Below are 18132 nucleotides of genomic sequence, written 5' to 3' on the forward strand. Positions count from 1 at the left end.
ATGTAGTTATGTGTTAAGATAAAACATGTATTTAAAATAAAAACCATGTATTTTAACATAAAACATGTACCGAAATAATACTTCATTGAAAAATTACTTACAAGATGCTGTTTAGACACACACAGACATTAAAAACCAGTAAGTAGTTTCACAGTGTACGAAAACAGATAACTTAGGAATAATACAATGAAACACAGCATTTTAATCAAAATTTTTAATGCATTTTCAGAAGTATTTGATAAAGAAAGAAGACATTCCCCAGACATAAACTGAAAGATTTTTAGCCCCTATGGAAACTTTCTCCTATTTAATATCATAACAGGATATGCCACAGTGCTTAACACAACTCGACACTTTCTGAATAAACACAACTGCCCCTTTAACTTGTCCTCTGATGCTTAACCAATCTCAAAGCCTTGCAATGTAACACCATGAAAAACAGATGCACTGCAACACTTCAAATTCCCTCTAAGGTATTTCTGAGCAGTCTGTTCTGCCAAATTCAGAGAGAAATTGAGGTGAAGCATAAAACCAGTTTGCTACAAAGACATCCACAAGGAAAAGGAAATTCTCCTAGTCTTTCTCAATATAGGTTAAGAGTAACTTTTAGAAATAAGTGCCTAGGAAGAATGCCAGAGTCCTGTTCAATTCAACAACCAAAACAGAAACTGGCCTCCTCCTCTTCCTCCCTGACGGCTTTTAATAATGTTAAGAATTGAAGGCAAATACAGTAACCTGAAGTTTCTGTGACCTTCATTTGTACAACCAACAAAACTAAACACTTTCCAGAAGGCAGCAATAAAGAGGTTATTCTCTGTGGGGTGTTCCAGGAGATGGAGGGAAGGCACTCAACACCAAGCTTCTTCAGGAAGCCCAGTCAACATCGTGTCAGCTTGAATGGCAGATGGAACCCAGCTGTGGGGCAGTCTGGAATGTCCATAAGAGCCTGGAGATGATCTCTGCGGATGACTGAAAAGGAGTAATTCTGATGAAGACTATCAGCACTACCATGTATAAAAGGCTCTTCCTCCAGGTTCAAGCTGTTACTACAAAGAGCTTTTGTGAGCTGGGATTCCCATTTCCCAGGGATTTTTTCCCTAAAGGATGACAGTCTGGAAAGCAAACTTCTATTATGCAGTCTTGAAACTGATCATTGGTCTGCTGCTCTCTCTACCCTTGAACCACAAATTATGCAATACAAAATTTGCAGAAACTTTTCTTCAGAAATACACCATCTTTTTTTTTTCCAGGTTCTACAATACAGAACTGCCTGTAGTTCAGCTTCTGAATCATGACATCAGGAAAATAAATATGGAATAAGCAAGTGTCTATTCCTATGTCTTTCTGCAATAAAACTAAGCACAAAAGTTAGGTAACATAAAGGTAAACAAATCAGAAGAAACTGGGCTAGTGTCACATCTTCTAATTAAACTAATCACCACGTTGATACAGCTACGTTAAACACATCACCTAAACTACAAATTCTGAGTTCTCCTTACTCATACACAAAGGTAAAATCATTGTCTAGCTATCAAATCCAAAGCCAACACCACATTTTTAAGGCAGTATTATCAGGAGTCAACTTAAGCTCATAAAATTTATATAAGCTGTCTGAACCAGATTTCCCCTACAATAACAATAGAAGGAAATATTACAAGTGTTGGCAACAAATACCAAAAGGGAGAAGCTTAATAAGACCACTGCCCATATGTATTTCAGCCTACAATTCTGTAATTATGTTGAAAGCTGATATATAATTTAAGACTGAATGTTTAAGTTGTGCAATGGAAATGAATGTTTCTAAACTGCTTTGTAAGTTATTGAACTTCCTTAATGTTCAGTTCATTTTCTGGTACAAGAAAAAAAATTTATAAATTCCTTACTGAGGTACCGACAGACTATTATAGGTACCACTTCATGACCACCTCTGAAACAATGATCTTAAATCAGCACTTAAACTAAAAATCATTAGATTAAAAATGTCAGAAAATTCTTTCTCAACTACAATGTATAATGCTTTTTTGTACAGAAAAGGGAACTTCTGCAGAAGCCAGTCTAAAGCCACCTAAAAAAGGATTACAGAAGAAAGTAACATCATAGGTGTTATTCAAGTCACTTAAAACTCTGCTGAAGAAAACCCTCCAATATCACCATAAACAGTGCAACATAAAAACTCAAATAGAATCAGTTAGATGTAGACAGCTGAACAGAGGCCAAAAGACAGTAAATCTCAATAAAGAACATAATTTTCTGTCTGGTGAGAGTTTAAAGTAACTAGCCTTGAGTTGAAACATGAATTTTAAATAATAAAATGCTGGTTTTGTTTTTTTTAAACAACCTGTTTTTCACAAATATGGATTAAAATTTGTCCTCCAAAATTTCTGTACTTAAATTCACAAATATATCTTCCTCAGTCACAGAATTCAAAAAATTCAGCCCTTGCAAATAAAACCAGTGTTGGAGAGTCTGCTTTAATTATCTCAAAGCAAAACAATCAATACTTCCAACAAGAGTTACAATAAGGCTGCACAAAATATAGAACCTTTCAACTCTTCAGGAAGACTGAAGAATATGAGAGAGTGTGAGAAAAGAATGTAAGGAAGGGTACATGTGAGAGTGAACAGAGCAGATTCATGACCATGGGACTGCGATTGCAAGTTGGTATATGTTCTCTGTCAAAAAAACTGCCTTTACATCAGAAAGGAGCAAGAAAAATTGCATATACATTGTCCTTACAAATAATAGAACACAGAAAGGACATTAAAGACACAGACGAGATGTAAAAATGAAAGCAAATTTTAAAACAATACACATTTTGCAGTCACACACATACCACAGCCACAATTTAAAGATGTGCTGAATGTCATATCCCTAGAGTACTAAGAGCATTTACTATCAATCAGACAACAGATAATCTGTGAAAGAACCAATTATAGATTGCCAAAATAATTGCTGTGCCCACAGAACCATGCTTCTGCATTCACCAGTGTCCTCAGTTAGGAATCTACAACAATAAAAGTGTTCCTTGTATTCTAAACCTAATTAAAATAATTTGCTGAAGGTGCTGATACTGTGAGTTTCAGGGACATCCAGTGATTACCATCAAGCAATGGAGAATCTTCATATTTTTATTCACTTCCTAGCTTTTTCTTTAGCTTCAGTTCTTATTTAATGGTTTTTATACAGAATAAAAAATCTAGCAGAAAAAGAATTTTAAATGTCCACTTTAGTTGCATAGTAGGAACTGTATTCCAAAGGCAGCATTCTTCTAGGAGAACATAATTTTTCTTTTAAAAGATACTACTGAAAGAGCTAAACACGCTAAGAAGTGAAACATCTTCTACAGCTTCATAAACAGTACAAAAAAGCAGCTTCTTCATTGTTAGGGAGGGGGAGGGGAAAAAAAAGCCACATGACACTAATCTCTGGTACCTTAAGCACAATTACTTTATGTTTGTGTCAATCACTTGGGATGTGAGAAATAATCACTTTCTACAAAGAATACTAGTACAAAACCTGCTGCTATTCTTGGATACCTGCAGTTATTTTCTGGGAGCAAAAGAGATATGGGAAGATGGTTTGAGTGAAGGATCAATCTGTCAGCTTCCAACAGACAGAATGCAAGCTGGATTATTAAAAAGAAAAGAAACAACTCTGTGCAATCAGTTTAACATATATTAATTCAATATTAATTTTTAACAGCTGTTTATACAGTTACATTCAAAGTTGTTTAGTAAGTAAAATTAATGTGTAATGCTAAACAGTGTGTCAAAGTAGAATCAATATTCAGAGGTAGCAAGGTTCCACTTTTGTTTCGATCAAAAAGATGAAAAAGAAAGGCTGAAAAATGGGGGAAAAAAACCATGCTCAAAAAGCAGCTCTGTTGAGCTCCACCTACACATTCCACCAAAGATCTCGACTGTTTAGGAAAGGAAATAAAAAATCTCCATTGAGCATAAAATTTCAACCTGAAGCCCATTTGGGATCCATTAATTACACACACATTTGCGGAAAAAAAGCAAGTCTTACAAGCCCAATCTAGCAGGCACTCTCTAAATGCACCTGCCACTGGAAACACTGAACTCAACACAAAGCTGAGCACACGTGACCATTAAAAAAGAAAAGAATCAAACCAAAACCAAAATCTCAAAGCCTGTGGTTCTGCTCTTGTAATAGCAACTGCTTAATATCACAGTTAGACACATGAGAGAACATATCTATGAATGGGAAGATGTCAGTTTTAATTTCCCAGGCAGGTGGCATTTACCTGGATAAAACTATGTAAGCAAGAATGCGAAGGCCACAGAAACTACCATGACCCTATACAAGGCCAGCTGAGGTATTCACCTGGAAAGCTAAAGCTTCAGGTTAACTGAATTTCCTGCACAGATCTGGTCATGCTCCCCCTTCATGCGTCTAGTCCTGCCCTCAGGAATCTTGCATCTCTAGCTGTAGAGCAGAGGGTTATGACTGCTGTATGTGATTGCAGGGCACTCTCTTGGATGAGTGAGCAGGTAATACAGCCCTAAATGCTAAACTGGTAACGTAACCAAACTTGCATCTCTCATGTTCAGGCTTCCAAGGCTCTTATTATGAACAGAGGATAAGCCTGTGGAGTTCAACTGAAAGAAGGATCTTGGCGCTTAACAGAAGATGCTCAGTTTTGGCTTTAAATTTTCACTCTACACAGCTGTCCAATAAGGTTACATTTAGGTGCTGAAATCCAGGACAGATACAGAAAGTGAGACAGCCCACAGGCTTTTCCTTATGGCCCTCTCGTTCAACATCTTCAGTACCACTTAATTCCACTTGGCAAACCTACTCCCACTGACTTACACCATTAATTTCCACTTATTCCACACCAAGCTCTAAACTTCAGCACTCCAAGATACATCACCTATTCTTCTAAGGCACTGCCAAAGAGTCTGAAGGTACCTTCAGGAGGGCAAAGTAACCCCTCACTACCACACAGAATGACAAGTGATGTATTCTCCAGGTATGCAGTGGCTCCAGGCGAAGCTTTGGTTTAACTCTCCATTCCTGCAGGCTGGACACCAGCCTCTTCGGCACAGCACAGCACAGCCCATGTCCCTTTCTGCATCTAACCTACAACAGCTAGAAACAAAGAACAAACCCTCTTACTAGCGGAGGAGAACAAAGAAAGTAGAAGAGTAGCATTAGGTGTCTCCTATTTTTTTGAAAAAGTTTACGTAAATAATGGAAGTTTCATTTAGGAAAGAAAACAAGCAGTGCCTTCTTTCCCTCGCTCCTTTACCACCAGTATTCCTGTTTAGCAAACACTTCAAATCATGCTTAAATCACTACCTCTTTCCAAGAATGATGCTGGATGCCATTTAGGCACAAAGTTCTGAACTTTGCTGCAGAGAAATCTTAAACCTCAGAACACTTTCCTTTAAAACCTTGAGTAAAAAAAAAATCTAACCCCAGCACAGCCATTTTGAGACACCATGAACTCTCTGCCATTTCTTCCTGTCTAGTCAACAAATCCAGCAAAACAGTTGCATGTTCTGCATTTGTTTTATGCAAAGGAGAGGAGACATTTGCATACGTGTGTAATGTGCACAAGAGATGAGACTACTGGAAGCAGAGCAAAGAAAACACTCTCACAGCCTGTTCCCACAGCAGCAATAACTGCACAGTCATAACTATGACAGCTGAGGAACCAGGCCAAGAAATGTTTGCTGTAAATACATTCTCACTACGCTGTTAGGCTTTTTTTTTAATCCTTAAAGACATTTAAAATACATTTACTACAAATACTTCCAGTTCAGCCGTAAGTGTTGGCTAATGTTTTTGGGTTTTTCTGGTTTTCTTAACACTTCTTTCTATGATTGTCAATTGCTTTCAGCAACTATAATCCCTTTTCAAATCAGCTGCTAATGTGAGCCAATAAAGCAACAGGGAGCTGTATGGATCCTGCTTAATTAAGGGAAGAAAGTCCAGAGAACAGGTTCTGTAGCTTCAGCTAGAAACAAAAAGAATCAAGCCCATATTCGTTCAGTCACACCCACCCCAAAACATACAGGAACACTCAAGACAAAGGGTGACAATAGAAGTACTCTAACTGGGGGACAGAGGAGTGGAAAGAAAGCTTTCTGCCATCTCCCACACTTCTGGCTACAGTACATCTCTGTATCAACGTTCAGCTTCTGATCTCCAGGAAGTACAATCATTTCCTTTAAATATGTACATACTGATTGGGACTGGTTAAGGCAGTTCTCTCAGGACAGACAGGACCTTTCAAGGTGATTATTAACATATGAGCAAATTAATGATGATTCTACAAATTCCTGTACCAGGCTTTTCTAAACACCAACATCACAGCTGAAGCATGGTGTAGAAATTAGTGTAGAGATTTCCATTGATTTAAGTCAGTTCTGAAGGAGAAGAAACTAGTTTATTTATCCTTTAGTTTTTGCAAAATACATTTAATAAAAAATGAGTATAAGAATTTTTATTAATTCTTTTGTAAGGTATGAATGGGTCATCTTATCTCGCCCTTGAAACAGGTTTCTTAGTTTCAGTGACAAAACAAGGGAATGAAACTTGACCTTCCTTGATTTAAAAGAAAGCTTATTAAAGACTTAAGAAAAATCTCACAAGCATTCAGTTATAGTTTACCATCTGCCAGCTGTAGATGCAGTCTTAGTGGCATATCCTACTGCAGTTTTAGCACTGGCAGTTCAGTCAGTATTACTGAGTGTTGTTTCTCTTTTCAAAACACCTCCAATAGCAGAGGACATTTCTAAATAGAACACATACATAATACCAATGATCTTATGTTGAGGGACGAAATGTCTGGATCTCTTCATTCTCATACTCTAGATCAAAAAATTAAAATAAAAAAAGCTTTCCAACTCCCTAAGGACGCAACTGCTCTTATTTCTTTGATTAACAATGATGCCTCACCTGGTTTTTTTCTTTTTCCAAAACTATAAGGTGGCAGACTTTAGCCTGAACTAACCATCTCTATGTCCACCTCAAGCGGAGGCATCTCAAAACAGAAGAAACAAACAGAAGAAATATTTTTGTAATTGTGGAAAAGCTGGGAAATTTTTCACTGTAGTGACACTGTAAGTAAGACTACTGTAGTTTAGAATTATGCACTGCAAATATAAACATGTCTTTGTAGTTTATAATATAAGCATATACATAGAGCAGCTTTGTTTAGTTCTATGAAATGTAAACTGTAAATATCTGCTACTGACTATCTGCCTCAATTACTTGGAGATAAATTGGATAAACACATGAATATTGTGAAACACATGTCAGTTTTGAAATTAGCAAATATCCTAAAACGGATGGATATTTGCCAAAACACAGAACATAGAGGAAAACAGTATTAATCTGCACTAAGCATATACATTTCTGGTACATATCTTCTGTTGATACATAAACAAGTGTGCATAGACTCTTACATTTGTACTAGAACATGAAAAGATTACAAAAGTTTGAGAAACAAAGAGCTATTTATGTTTCTTACCCCTTTTGCTAAAATTTCCCATTGCACCATCTCACTCTTTTCCTGTCTTGAAAATTTAGTGCCATAATGCAAGTTAAATGCCTTCATTTCTTGACAGAGTCCCCTTCCTAAACCAAACAGTGTTAAAAATAAAATCCACCCAAAAAAAAATCATCTGGCTTCACAGCAGTGCTCCTTCTTCACTTGCTCTTTACATTTACAATAAGAATAATTTTCAGCATTGATTCACTACTACTATTCTGGGCATCCTTTGAATTCTCTTAAAACATAGCTACAAAAAAAATCAGAGCCATCAAATTGTTATTGTCTTCCTCCTGACCCAATATGTGCCATTCTCAGCTAAATCCCATTTCACTACTCCCTCTCATCCACCAATACTGTCTCACTAATTTTGTAGTAGTAAGACACTTTTTTGCCCACCCTAATAATAATTTCATTTTCGACATTTACCATGTAAGTGACAAAACACAGCAAAAGAGGTACTTTCTGCCAATTTGTTTAAGAAATGGATCTAAAGGATGACAAGTTTTTGCTATCCTTAAAATCCAAGGTTTGTACCTATTATCTTCAGACACTGCCAAAGAGTATGGAGATAAATCCAGGAGGGGAAAATAATGCCTCAAATAGTACCACTGGGAATGACAAGTTATGTATTCCCACCACCCCAGGTATGCAGTAGCTCCAAGCTAAGCTTTGGTTTAAATTTCCATTCCTGCAGGCAGGGCACCAACCGCTGAGGCACTGCAATATTCTGAGCAGGAATACCAACATCCCTTTTTGCACCTAACCTGCAGCAACCAGAAAGAAAGAACAGACCCCTTTACTAGTGGAAAAAAAAATAGAAGAGTGGCATTAGGTTTCTCTGTAGTCCACATTTTGAAATTTTCCTTATAAATGAATACCACCAGTATTCCTGTTTAGAAAACACTTAAAAACATGGTAGCCTTCAATTCACGTCTCCAGGGTCCACTCCTGCACTCATTCCTGCTTGCCTTTCATCTAAAAAAATTTGACATAGAAGATTTAGTCTACTTGTTTTTTTAAGATTAATTTTGTTACTATCTTTGAATTTTTCTTTGTCCAATTAGACTTTAAATTACACAGGGCTGACCCTGATGGCAAGATTAAACAAGCAAACAATCAAAGTCAACGTATGCTTCTCCATGCACTACAGAGAATGACCAGATGGCCAGATCTCTTAGTCTGAATTTCATAGAGGCTTGCCTCCTAGACAGTAAACTACTAAAGTTTATGCAAAAAAAGTTAATGCAAAAAAATTGCCAGAAGTTTCCAGCAAAACTTCTTTATGCCATCCCTACGCAATTCTTAGGTGCCTGAGAGCACATCAATGCATGCTTCAAACCTCTCCTAGATCAAGGTACTTCTATAAAAACAAGAGGTATGATAGGGAAACAAAAAATTTATTTCTTCTATTTTTTTCATGGTTCATATTAAGGATGCTCATTCAAGAGATAAGGCTTATTTGGGTTTGACTTTTATGTCACCACCTCAGTACCTTTACAGTCTAAAGAGACCAGAAATGCTACTGAGGAAAGGGTGGTCTCAGTCATTATGTTGAAACTTGCTCATTTGACTGCAACACTTAATTGTATGACTCCCTCACTTAGTGATTAAGGCAGTCACATTAGAGAGACACCTACACTCAGTTTAGGTTTTGACTGAATGCTCTAACCAATGATTTCTGTGATAGGCAGAACCATTTTCTTTGCTCTGACCTTTAATGGAGTTACAGACCGATAGTCAAATAGGCAGTGGAATGCCAATTTTAGAACTAATCCCAGATTCACAGAACAACTTAGGTTTGAAGGACCTCGGGGACCTCTGTCTGCACAATGCAGGAACAACTTAGAGCAGGTTACTCAGATTCCTGCCGAGCTGAGTCCTTAATATCTTTCAAAAAAGAATTTTGAGAATCTCTCCTGGCAACCTGTTCTGACATGCAATTGTTTCAACTATAAAAAAAAAAACACCAACACCCCCTCACATTTCTTACTATATATTGCAATGTACACTCATTACCTCTTGTGCTATTAATGTGCATGTCCACAAATAATCTACTTTCATCTTCTCTGTATGTATCCATTAGGTAGTTCAAGACAGCAGTTCGTATCTCCCTTTAACTGTCTCAAAACAAACCCAGTTCCTCAGTGTCTTTGCGTATTACATGCTTCACCCCCCAGTATCACCTTGATGGCTCTTTGCTGGAGAACATATAGGCAAAGTAGCATGTACCATCAAAAGCTAAGCAATTGCAAATGTATCTGCAAAAGAGATTTAGGTTCTTAAGAATACTACTCATGGTGAATGCCTGTGATACATTTACAATGATCTCAGGCATTCTTAATAGATATATGTCACTCATATGCACAGACACTGAGAAGCAGAAACACAGAATGTATTGTGGTCAAAAGAGAAAAGGTTTTATAAATTTGTTTTATAAATATAAAAAAGTATCAAATAAAAATATTTATATTTATTTGGAAGCTGTAAATACTAGTCTTTGTATGTCTGTGCATCTCTCACAAAAAGTGATAATTCACTACAGTGCTGAATACTGCATAAACACAGAACGAAATTCCCATGGTCCCAAGAATATAAGGCAAAAGACAATACATGGACACAAACAGAAGCCAAAGGACAACTCTTAGTGAACAATACTAATGAATCAGGTACATGGCTCGGCATGTAGTACTTAACTACTTCAGTGACAATGTTTTTGTTGTTTATTGCTTCAAATCAAATACACATTGCTCCTCCTAATGTGGAAAGTTTTCCCCCAGTTCTTCCATTGTTCTGTTTGTAAGAAATGCATTTATACACACAAACACATAAGGCAGTGCAAAGCTGAAAATTTACAGGCTGAAGAATTTATGAGATATAACACAAGAGTGTTACGAACACACATGCCAAACAAGATTGGACTGCTGTCTACGGACACCATATAGAGAACATTCTTCTGTCTAGAATGTGCACAGTAAAACAGCCAATGGCAGCATGGTAGCTATTTTACCAGGTATAAATATATTTGCTCTCAATACCTTATCCATTTTTGCCTTCTCAAGTGCAGCATTAACATATAGCTAAATAAACCACATTTAAAGAAATGTTGGCCCCAATCTATACCTGCAACCTCTCCAACGAAAATGGTAGAAAGGATAGCAGTAACTACATACACACTTCTCAAACAGTAGCAACTGCATCAAGCAATTTATTAAGTAATGTCACTCAAACACAAATAGTACTATCTATAATTTCTATAGAGATAAGTCACTTCAGACTGATCAGAAACCCAAAACAATATAGCCTCCATAATATTTGCTTTCCAAAAATTAAATACTACTTCTGTTTCCAAGTTACCTTAATCCCAAATCTTTAAGCATGAATTTTTACTGTTCTATTCACACAACTGTTGCTTTTATGGCAGCTGTCTCATATAGGCTCTTGAAATAATCCAGATCTCACAACCCATAGTCTGCTCAATATTTTAAAGACTATTTATCCATCTGTCTATATCTTCCCTATTCCCTATAACATATGTGTGCTGGTTCTGGCTGCAGCAGAGTTAATTTTCTTCACAGTGACAACAATACATACGCTACAACTACCTATGTATGACAACTGAGCATCAGAGAATTATGCTACAAAAAAGGTCAAAGTACATATACATACATTCACACACTCCACCATAGAATTACTACCATCACTACCTCTGGCAGGTGCTGGTTTTGAAAGAAAGTAGCACACACAGTCCTCATTGCTAGCCAAATTTTCGAAATTATGTACTGATTAAGTAATCACAAACTGAGTTCAAATTTTTTAAAGGATAAAGCTGAATTTTTAGACTACAGCCCGATTCAACTCCGGGTTAGCTAATAAGTAACTTTGATCCGTCTTCTCCTTAATTTATGGTTTACAACATGAATTTACAGGGGATAAAGCCTGTCCAAGTATCAAAGTGCAAGGCTCCATTTCCTTTTGCTGATGTGCAGTGGCTCTGCACTGGAAGTTTTATTTAATTTGCTTTCTGCTAATTTGCCTGCATTCTTCCTGTATTCTTCCTTTCTAATTATATCCTTCCCAGTAAAACTTTGTTTTATTTTAATTTTCTTTCAATACATACCTTGACTAAAACAGAGGCTAAAGTGGTACTAAAATAAGCAGGAAGAAAGAGATAGAGGAATTACAATTCGATGATAATAAGAGCATTTTAGGGACTCATTAGAATTAAGCCATTCCAGGAAAAACTTCATCACCATTCTGGGAAAATGGGCTCATCCTTATCAAGTACATTAAAGGAACCTTTTGGATTCACAAATACTTAGCAGCACTGAGGCTCTACATTATAGCCATAATATACCAAAGACGCTGTCAATGCACAAAATATTCTGGATACTCTTGAAAACTATGATAAGGACGAAATACAGAAGTCCTGCCTCTTAAGACCAGACTAGCCTGCAGAAACATAGGTTAAAATGTCATGTCAGGGTAAGAAATCCTATTAAGGGTGTTAATCAACCTGAAATTTATGCCTTGAAAAAAGAGCAGATTTCTGGGCTAGTTTCAATGGGACTGTTCACACAAAACAGAATTGCTGGTATCTATAACCCATGTTGTGTAGGCAACGCTTGCTTCCTTCCAGTAGTGATATAACTTCATCTATTGAGATGACAAAGATACAAGAATATTACATACTAAAATACGCACTTGCATTTTATCTGTAGTCTCATTTTGATTTGATTTTTTTAAAAGAGAAGCAGACTTGTGTGCAGAATATTGAATTTTTTCCTTCTCTGCTGATAGTTCAACTAGGTAACACACATAGAATAAGACAGAGCTCAAGATCAGTACAACAAACAGTTGCTATCTTTAATACTAAAAGCTTTATTGATTATTCCCTAAACAGGAAATCCCCTCCATTTGTATTGCTTCTATGACTATAGCAGATACTAAACTGGCAGTCAGTACAGTGCCACTTCCTTTCTCAGAGCCTTTTGGCAGAATAATTGCCACAACATATTCCAAGACATACAGCAGGTTTGTATCTGCACCCTTCTAATTGTTCCTTTGCCACTCAACTGTCAAGGTGTCCTAAGACAGAAAAGAGAATAGTGCTAGAAAACTTACCATAAAGACTGTACAGGACAGTGGTAATGACTATTTGAAATCCCTGTTCAAAAAGCAGTTTAAATCAGAGAGCAAATTTTGCTTGCCTTGTCTTTTTTTTTCATAATCTTTGTATGTCTAAGGTTCTTAGCTGCTTACTTGACACTTATTTCAACAGCTTTTCAGACACATTACTGTTCAAGCACAGGCTTTAGGTGACTCTCAAAAAAAAAATCGTACCTTTACTGCGCTTAGCCTAAAGGTTAATGTAAGTCACTCCCACAACAAATACAGCACGATGATGCACTTTGAGGTAGCTTGTTTAATCTAAACCAAATACCACCACACTGAGTCAAGATCCGCAGAGTAAAGGAACAAAGTAAATGGGACCAGGCAAAAAAGTAGGCAGCTTCTGAAGTGTATGTGAAGTGAAAACTGCATAGAAAAAGCCCAGTGCTATGGATGACACTGGAGAGCTATTAAAGCTTCCTTACCTGGACTTTAATTATACCTTTAGAGAAAAGAACTATCTTTTAAAGCTTAAATTAAAAAAAAAAAAAATCTCTTCTATCTTACCTACAGGCAAGCAAGATTCAAAAGAAGTGTTAACAGATGTGAAAGACTTTTTATATGAAGATAACTGTGACAGGGAAATAAAAATTAAAACCCAGACAAGTGACAGACCACCCTGAAGTATAAATGGGCCTACAGTACATCTAATTATGTTAACAAAGAAGTTACTTCTCAGCCACAACAAAATGTTGGGCAATTTCAAGACATATAAACTAGAGATATATTTAACTGAAAGAGTTATGAATATGTTTATAAAGATCAAATGTTCCATTACTGTTTGCAATTCACTTTAACTACAGGTGAAAAATAATTTCCTTCCATATTACTTGTTCTTTCAATAGCTTAAAATCATCGCTTTCCTTCTTTTCTATTGAACAATTCTTTTGTTATAGAATCAATATGCTATATATTTTCATTTATATACTAATTTGATACACATACATCAATATACAGGTAATGTAAGTAATATAGTATACTAAACTGTTTACTCTGTTTTGTATTATAAGGCACATTTCCTTCCAAATCTGCTAAAGGAGAATAATATGATGTGTTGCAGAAAACCATGCTTGCTCATGAGATAATGCATTCCCAGAAAAACACCAAGCACTACTTTGGGCTTCACTATTATTCCCTGTTATCTACCAGTCTGACACTATTCAAGAAACCTGTATTGTGAGATCACACGCAGTAAGTATATACAAAAAGCATTATGTATATATTTAACAAATATATTTTCCAAATTAAGAATTTCATAAATTTTAAAAAGTTCCAAGGGTAAGAGAAGCATTTAAACACTCATTACAGTCACAGACATTTATGAGTCAACAAGTTCCCATTACAGAATTTGGAAACTAAGCACTTCAAATGCTTTACTGCAGTATCTGAAGCATGATGGAATCTGGCAAACAGATTTGTTCATACAGAAAAAAGAAACAGACATCCAAAATTATTCACAGAGTAATTGCATAGTCTTGATGCTATTAAACAAATAAAAAACCTGTCCACCATCTAACAGTAAACACAAATCTGAAATACCACCAGTGTTTTTAATGCAAAATTCTGGGAACATCTATGTTTTCTATCAGGCTGAGTTAATTATTTTAAGAACTCAGTATTTTATCAGCTCATCTGAATGCACAGGGACTCCTTACACTTATATTATACTACAAATCTAGATTAGAGAGCTAATTTAAATGGTTTCTATGCAGCTAATGAGATAAGCTATTTCTTAACAATATGGTTTTAAAAAGTTAAATACAAGCAGAAGTATTTTACTCTTGGAAGCAACTTTATCCTGTTAAACAAAAGGTAATAGCTAAGACCAACCAGAACATGCTGATAAAGAGAAAACAAGAAAAATTTTTCAAGTCCCCAAGAGATCACACAACTATTTCTAATATAAAATAGAATGATAGTATCTTTAAAAGCATCATCACAGGCTGCAGTTCTCTCTTGTTTAGGTGTCCAAGGTCATTAAACTACTGGTCCTACCCGTTCTTGACTGGCTGGTAACTGCAGAAGTGAGATTACAGCTTTTAAAAACAAAATAGCATGACTCAGTCTGGAAAACGCATTCTTCCCTTTCTTAAAGCCACCTGTACATCAGATAGACCCGCTGGTTTTCCCTGTGATCTGTGAGCTTCTCTTCAAAGAAAGAACTTTTTCCAGCTCAGATTTAAGTCTATCCTGGTTATCATGCAGAAGCTAAATGCATTGGGCAGAAGAAATTTAGCCATAAGGCCTTCCTCTTTCACAACTTAGGTTTCACTGCCAGGGAAATCAGTGATGCCCTGAGCATTAATGGACTTGTCTCATTCCCACATCACAGCTGGCCAGCATGTAACTGCAGTGGTTGCTAGGGAGCAACGAGCTCATTACACAGCATCACCCACACCCTCCACAAGGATGCTGGCACATGCTTCCCATCTGGGGATACTACTGACTGAGGAACAGCACTGCAGTGCCTGCCAGCTTTCAGGCTCCCAGGGAAGAGTATGTCAATACAGCAGGTGCTAACTTTAGTTCTACCTTCAAGGTTTTACATTCTAGTTTTGTGAGCCAGGGAAGCGCGACACAGCACACAAAGAGGTCAGAACAGTCTCTACAGCTACTGGCATGGATACCCCTTACTTTTAAAGGTCAATTCTAGACAAAGATGTTCTTCCTAAAACTTTGGCAGACACATGGCTTTTGTGACCAGAGCAGTAAGTGCCACTATTCTAAAATCCATGTTAGAGGAGAACTCAGTAAAAATGGAAAGAGGCTGAAAAGGCTGGAAAAAATTATTCTTTTCAGTCATTAAAGGAGCACAGTATTTGGAGGCATTTAAAGAAGACACACAGAAACCTTGTGATCTCCAGGCTGTATGCAGTAGATCCCAAGAGTGGATGTCAGCTGTGAACAATCTGGGTCACTTCAAAGTCTAAACATGCAACCTTAATGCTTTTTTTCAGCAGTTTGTCTCATTAGCACTTCACAATAAAAGAAACAAAAAATCTGTCAGAGAATAAAGAAGTCACCCTGCTTCTACATACCAAAAAACTTATTAACTAACAATCTATCTGCATGACACAGAGATTGTAGCTAATGATTTTCCTGTACCTGTCACACGTCAAATGCCATTCAAGAATTCTTAGTGCTGGTGAATTAACAAGCACATAAGAGAATACAGCTGTAGATATGCATAGATACCTATACATTCAAAACCTTAGGCAACTTCAAAATGCCTTTTTTTTTAAACAACTGCATAAAGAAACCTGAAAAGGAATGAGAAGGAAGGCAAACTGGGGTAATTCACTTGTCAAAGGCGTGGAACAACAGCACTGTTTGAGGGGTTTAGGTAAACACAAAAATATCAGTGTTTCCCCTTACCCGAATTTAAGAAGACCAAGACACAAAAATTGTCAGCACTAACATAGGAAATAATGTCACGGACACTCATGTATCACTTAAATGCATTTTAAAATAACTGATTACTTTGAAGCAGAAATACATAACTAAGCCTTACCTGTCTCAACAATTTTTCAACAGCTGACATTACCATGAGCCCTCTCCACACAACCGGGGCAGTCTCTTCTATCAAGAAACCCATAGACATGCTGAAACAACAAAGCAAAAACTTGAGCTTTACAGCACAATCCAAGTACATCTGAAAAGAAGCTTGATTTAAATTAAAACACATGCTCACCATGCGATTCCATAGTTCTTAAGGGGCCTCATTAGTTTTTCTAAAAACAAAAGCAAACAAGGGGGGTTTTTTTAGAGGGGAGATGGTTTTAGGGTATTTCAGGGTTTTTTTAAGAAATATGCATACACATTATATCTTTTAACAGCAGTTTTCCCTCTCTCTTTAAACAGTTGTTTATTTTCCCCCCTCATCCCTTCATTATATGTATAAATGTAGGTATGTATATATGTATTATATGCATTTACCTATTCTGCCCAAGAATCTGACCCCACTTTTTCTTAGATTGTTACATTTTAATAATACCATTCATCTTTTGCCAGAATAACAATGTATTTGTCCATAATATAATGTCACTTTGTGCTGCCAGAATCAATCCATTTTTATGAAATCCTCATGGTGGAAGGCATAAATTCTCTATCAGGATCACTAAAAGCTGAGTCATTTATATCAGAACAAAACCAAAGTCATACAACATGGTGGGATTTTAATTCTTTTTTTTTTTACATCTATCCTATTCACTAATCTCATTAATCAGAAGAGTATTCCCATTAACATACCAGAGTTTTGGGGAATTTGTCTCATGTTAAATCTGCTATGGAAACCCCAGAGTAGAGATACCAAAGAAAGCCACCCCTAAACTACACACTGTCAACAGCTCCAGGCAATTAGTCCCAGATTTCTTCAGGTTGATAGAAGTCCGCAGGACTTATACAATTTCTGTAGGAACAAAAGATGCTTATCTGAAAATTGCAGAGGTAATGTCCTTGCCATGCTTCTTATTCCTATGCTCTCCAGTGCCAAGAATAAAAAGCAGGGAGAGAATATTGTAATTGTTCTGGTAAAGGGGTGTGCAAGCAGAAAGCAAACAAAACAATACAAAAGAGTGCATTCAAACAAAATCTTGCAAAAGCCAAAACTCTTCTTTGTGGTTTCTACCATCTAAATCCACACCTTATCTCAAAATGGCAGACACACACACAAAAAAGAATGAATGGAATTTTATTTGGTCTAGCTGATGTCTTGGAAGAGCATGCACAGGCAGGAACCAGCAGAAAATAGGAAGAATACTTTAAGCAGTATAAAATATCCTACAATACTGATTTTGACCAAAATCCTTGATGCACCCAAAGTAAATACATATAGAGAGTAAAATAAAAACAACGTAAAATAAAAACAGTGCATTCAAAGCTGAACTCCAAATTCAAAGTAACAACCAAGAACATACAAATTAAACAGCTAAACTCTACAGATGAAAGCTTTCAAGCAATCCAGTAAGTGAGCATTCAAGCCATGTAATTTTATAGAAACATGGTGGAGAATAGATTGGATGTTTTGGTTTACACATCAAAAAGAACAAAACAGGAAGATAAACAAATCACTTGTATGACTACTGCACTCAGGAATGAGTAAGGAACTATCATTGAAAAAGAGATTGGCTTGGACTGATACACTGTACCAGTGCATACAGCTCTCCTTCACTCGTGCAGCTCCTCAGTGTTTAGTCACGGCTTATTTTGGTGGCATTGTACTGTCTTAACCACATTTCTAGGAATCACGGTCTTACTTCTCCCCCCGCAGTAAGACAGTTATGAAAAGGTTGATGACATTGGAACTTCAGCCTAGAGCCATCTCTAGGCACTGCTTCGGTGTCTTGATAAACAACACATGCACCACCACAAGTTATAATACTGTTAAAAGTATTGAAATTACCACATATTTACCTAAGAGGTTAAAAAAAAGAAAT

General features: G+C 36.6%; 1 protein-coding gene across 1 annotated transcript in view; it reads right to left on the reverse strand.

Moving 5' to 3' along the window:
• The window catches only part of NUBPL (nucleotide binding protein like), an 83998-nt gene that overhangs the window by 36753 nt on the left and 29113 nt on the right, over window positions 1–18132 (reverse strand). The window contains exons 5-6 of the mRNA XM_039552618.1: window positions 16389–16428; window positions 16209–16299 (exon numbers count right to left, since the gene is read on the reverse strand). Coding sequence (XP_039408552.1) covers window positions 16209–16299; window positions 16389–16428 — 131 coding nt within the window. The remainder of the gene's footprint in view (window positions 1–16208; window positions 16300–16388; window positions 16429–18132) is intronic.

The sequence above is a fragment of the Corvus cornix genome, chromosome 5 (assembly GCF_000738735.6).
Source record: "Corvus cornix cornix isolate S_Up_H32 chromosome 5, ASM73873v5, whole genome shotgun sequence".
In the NCBI taxonomy this organism is placed as follows: domain Eukaryota; kingdom Metazoa; phylum Chordata; class Aves; order Passeriformes; family Corvidae; genus Corvus; species Corvus cornix.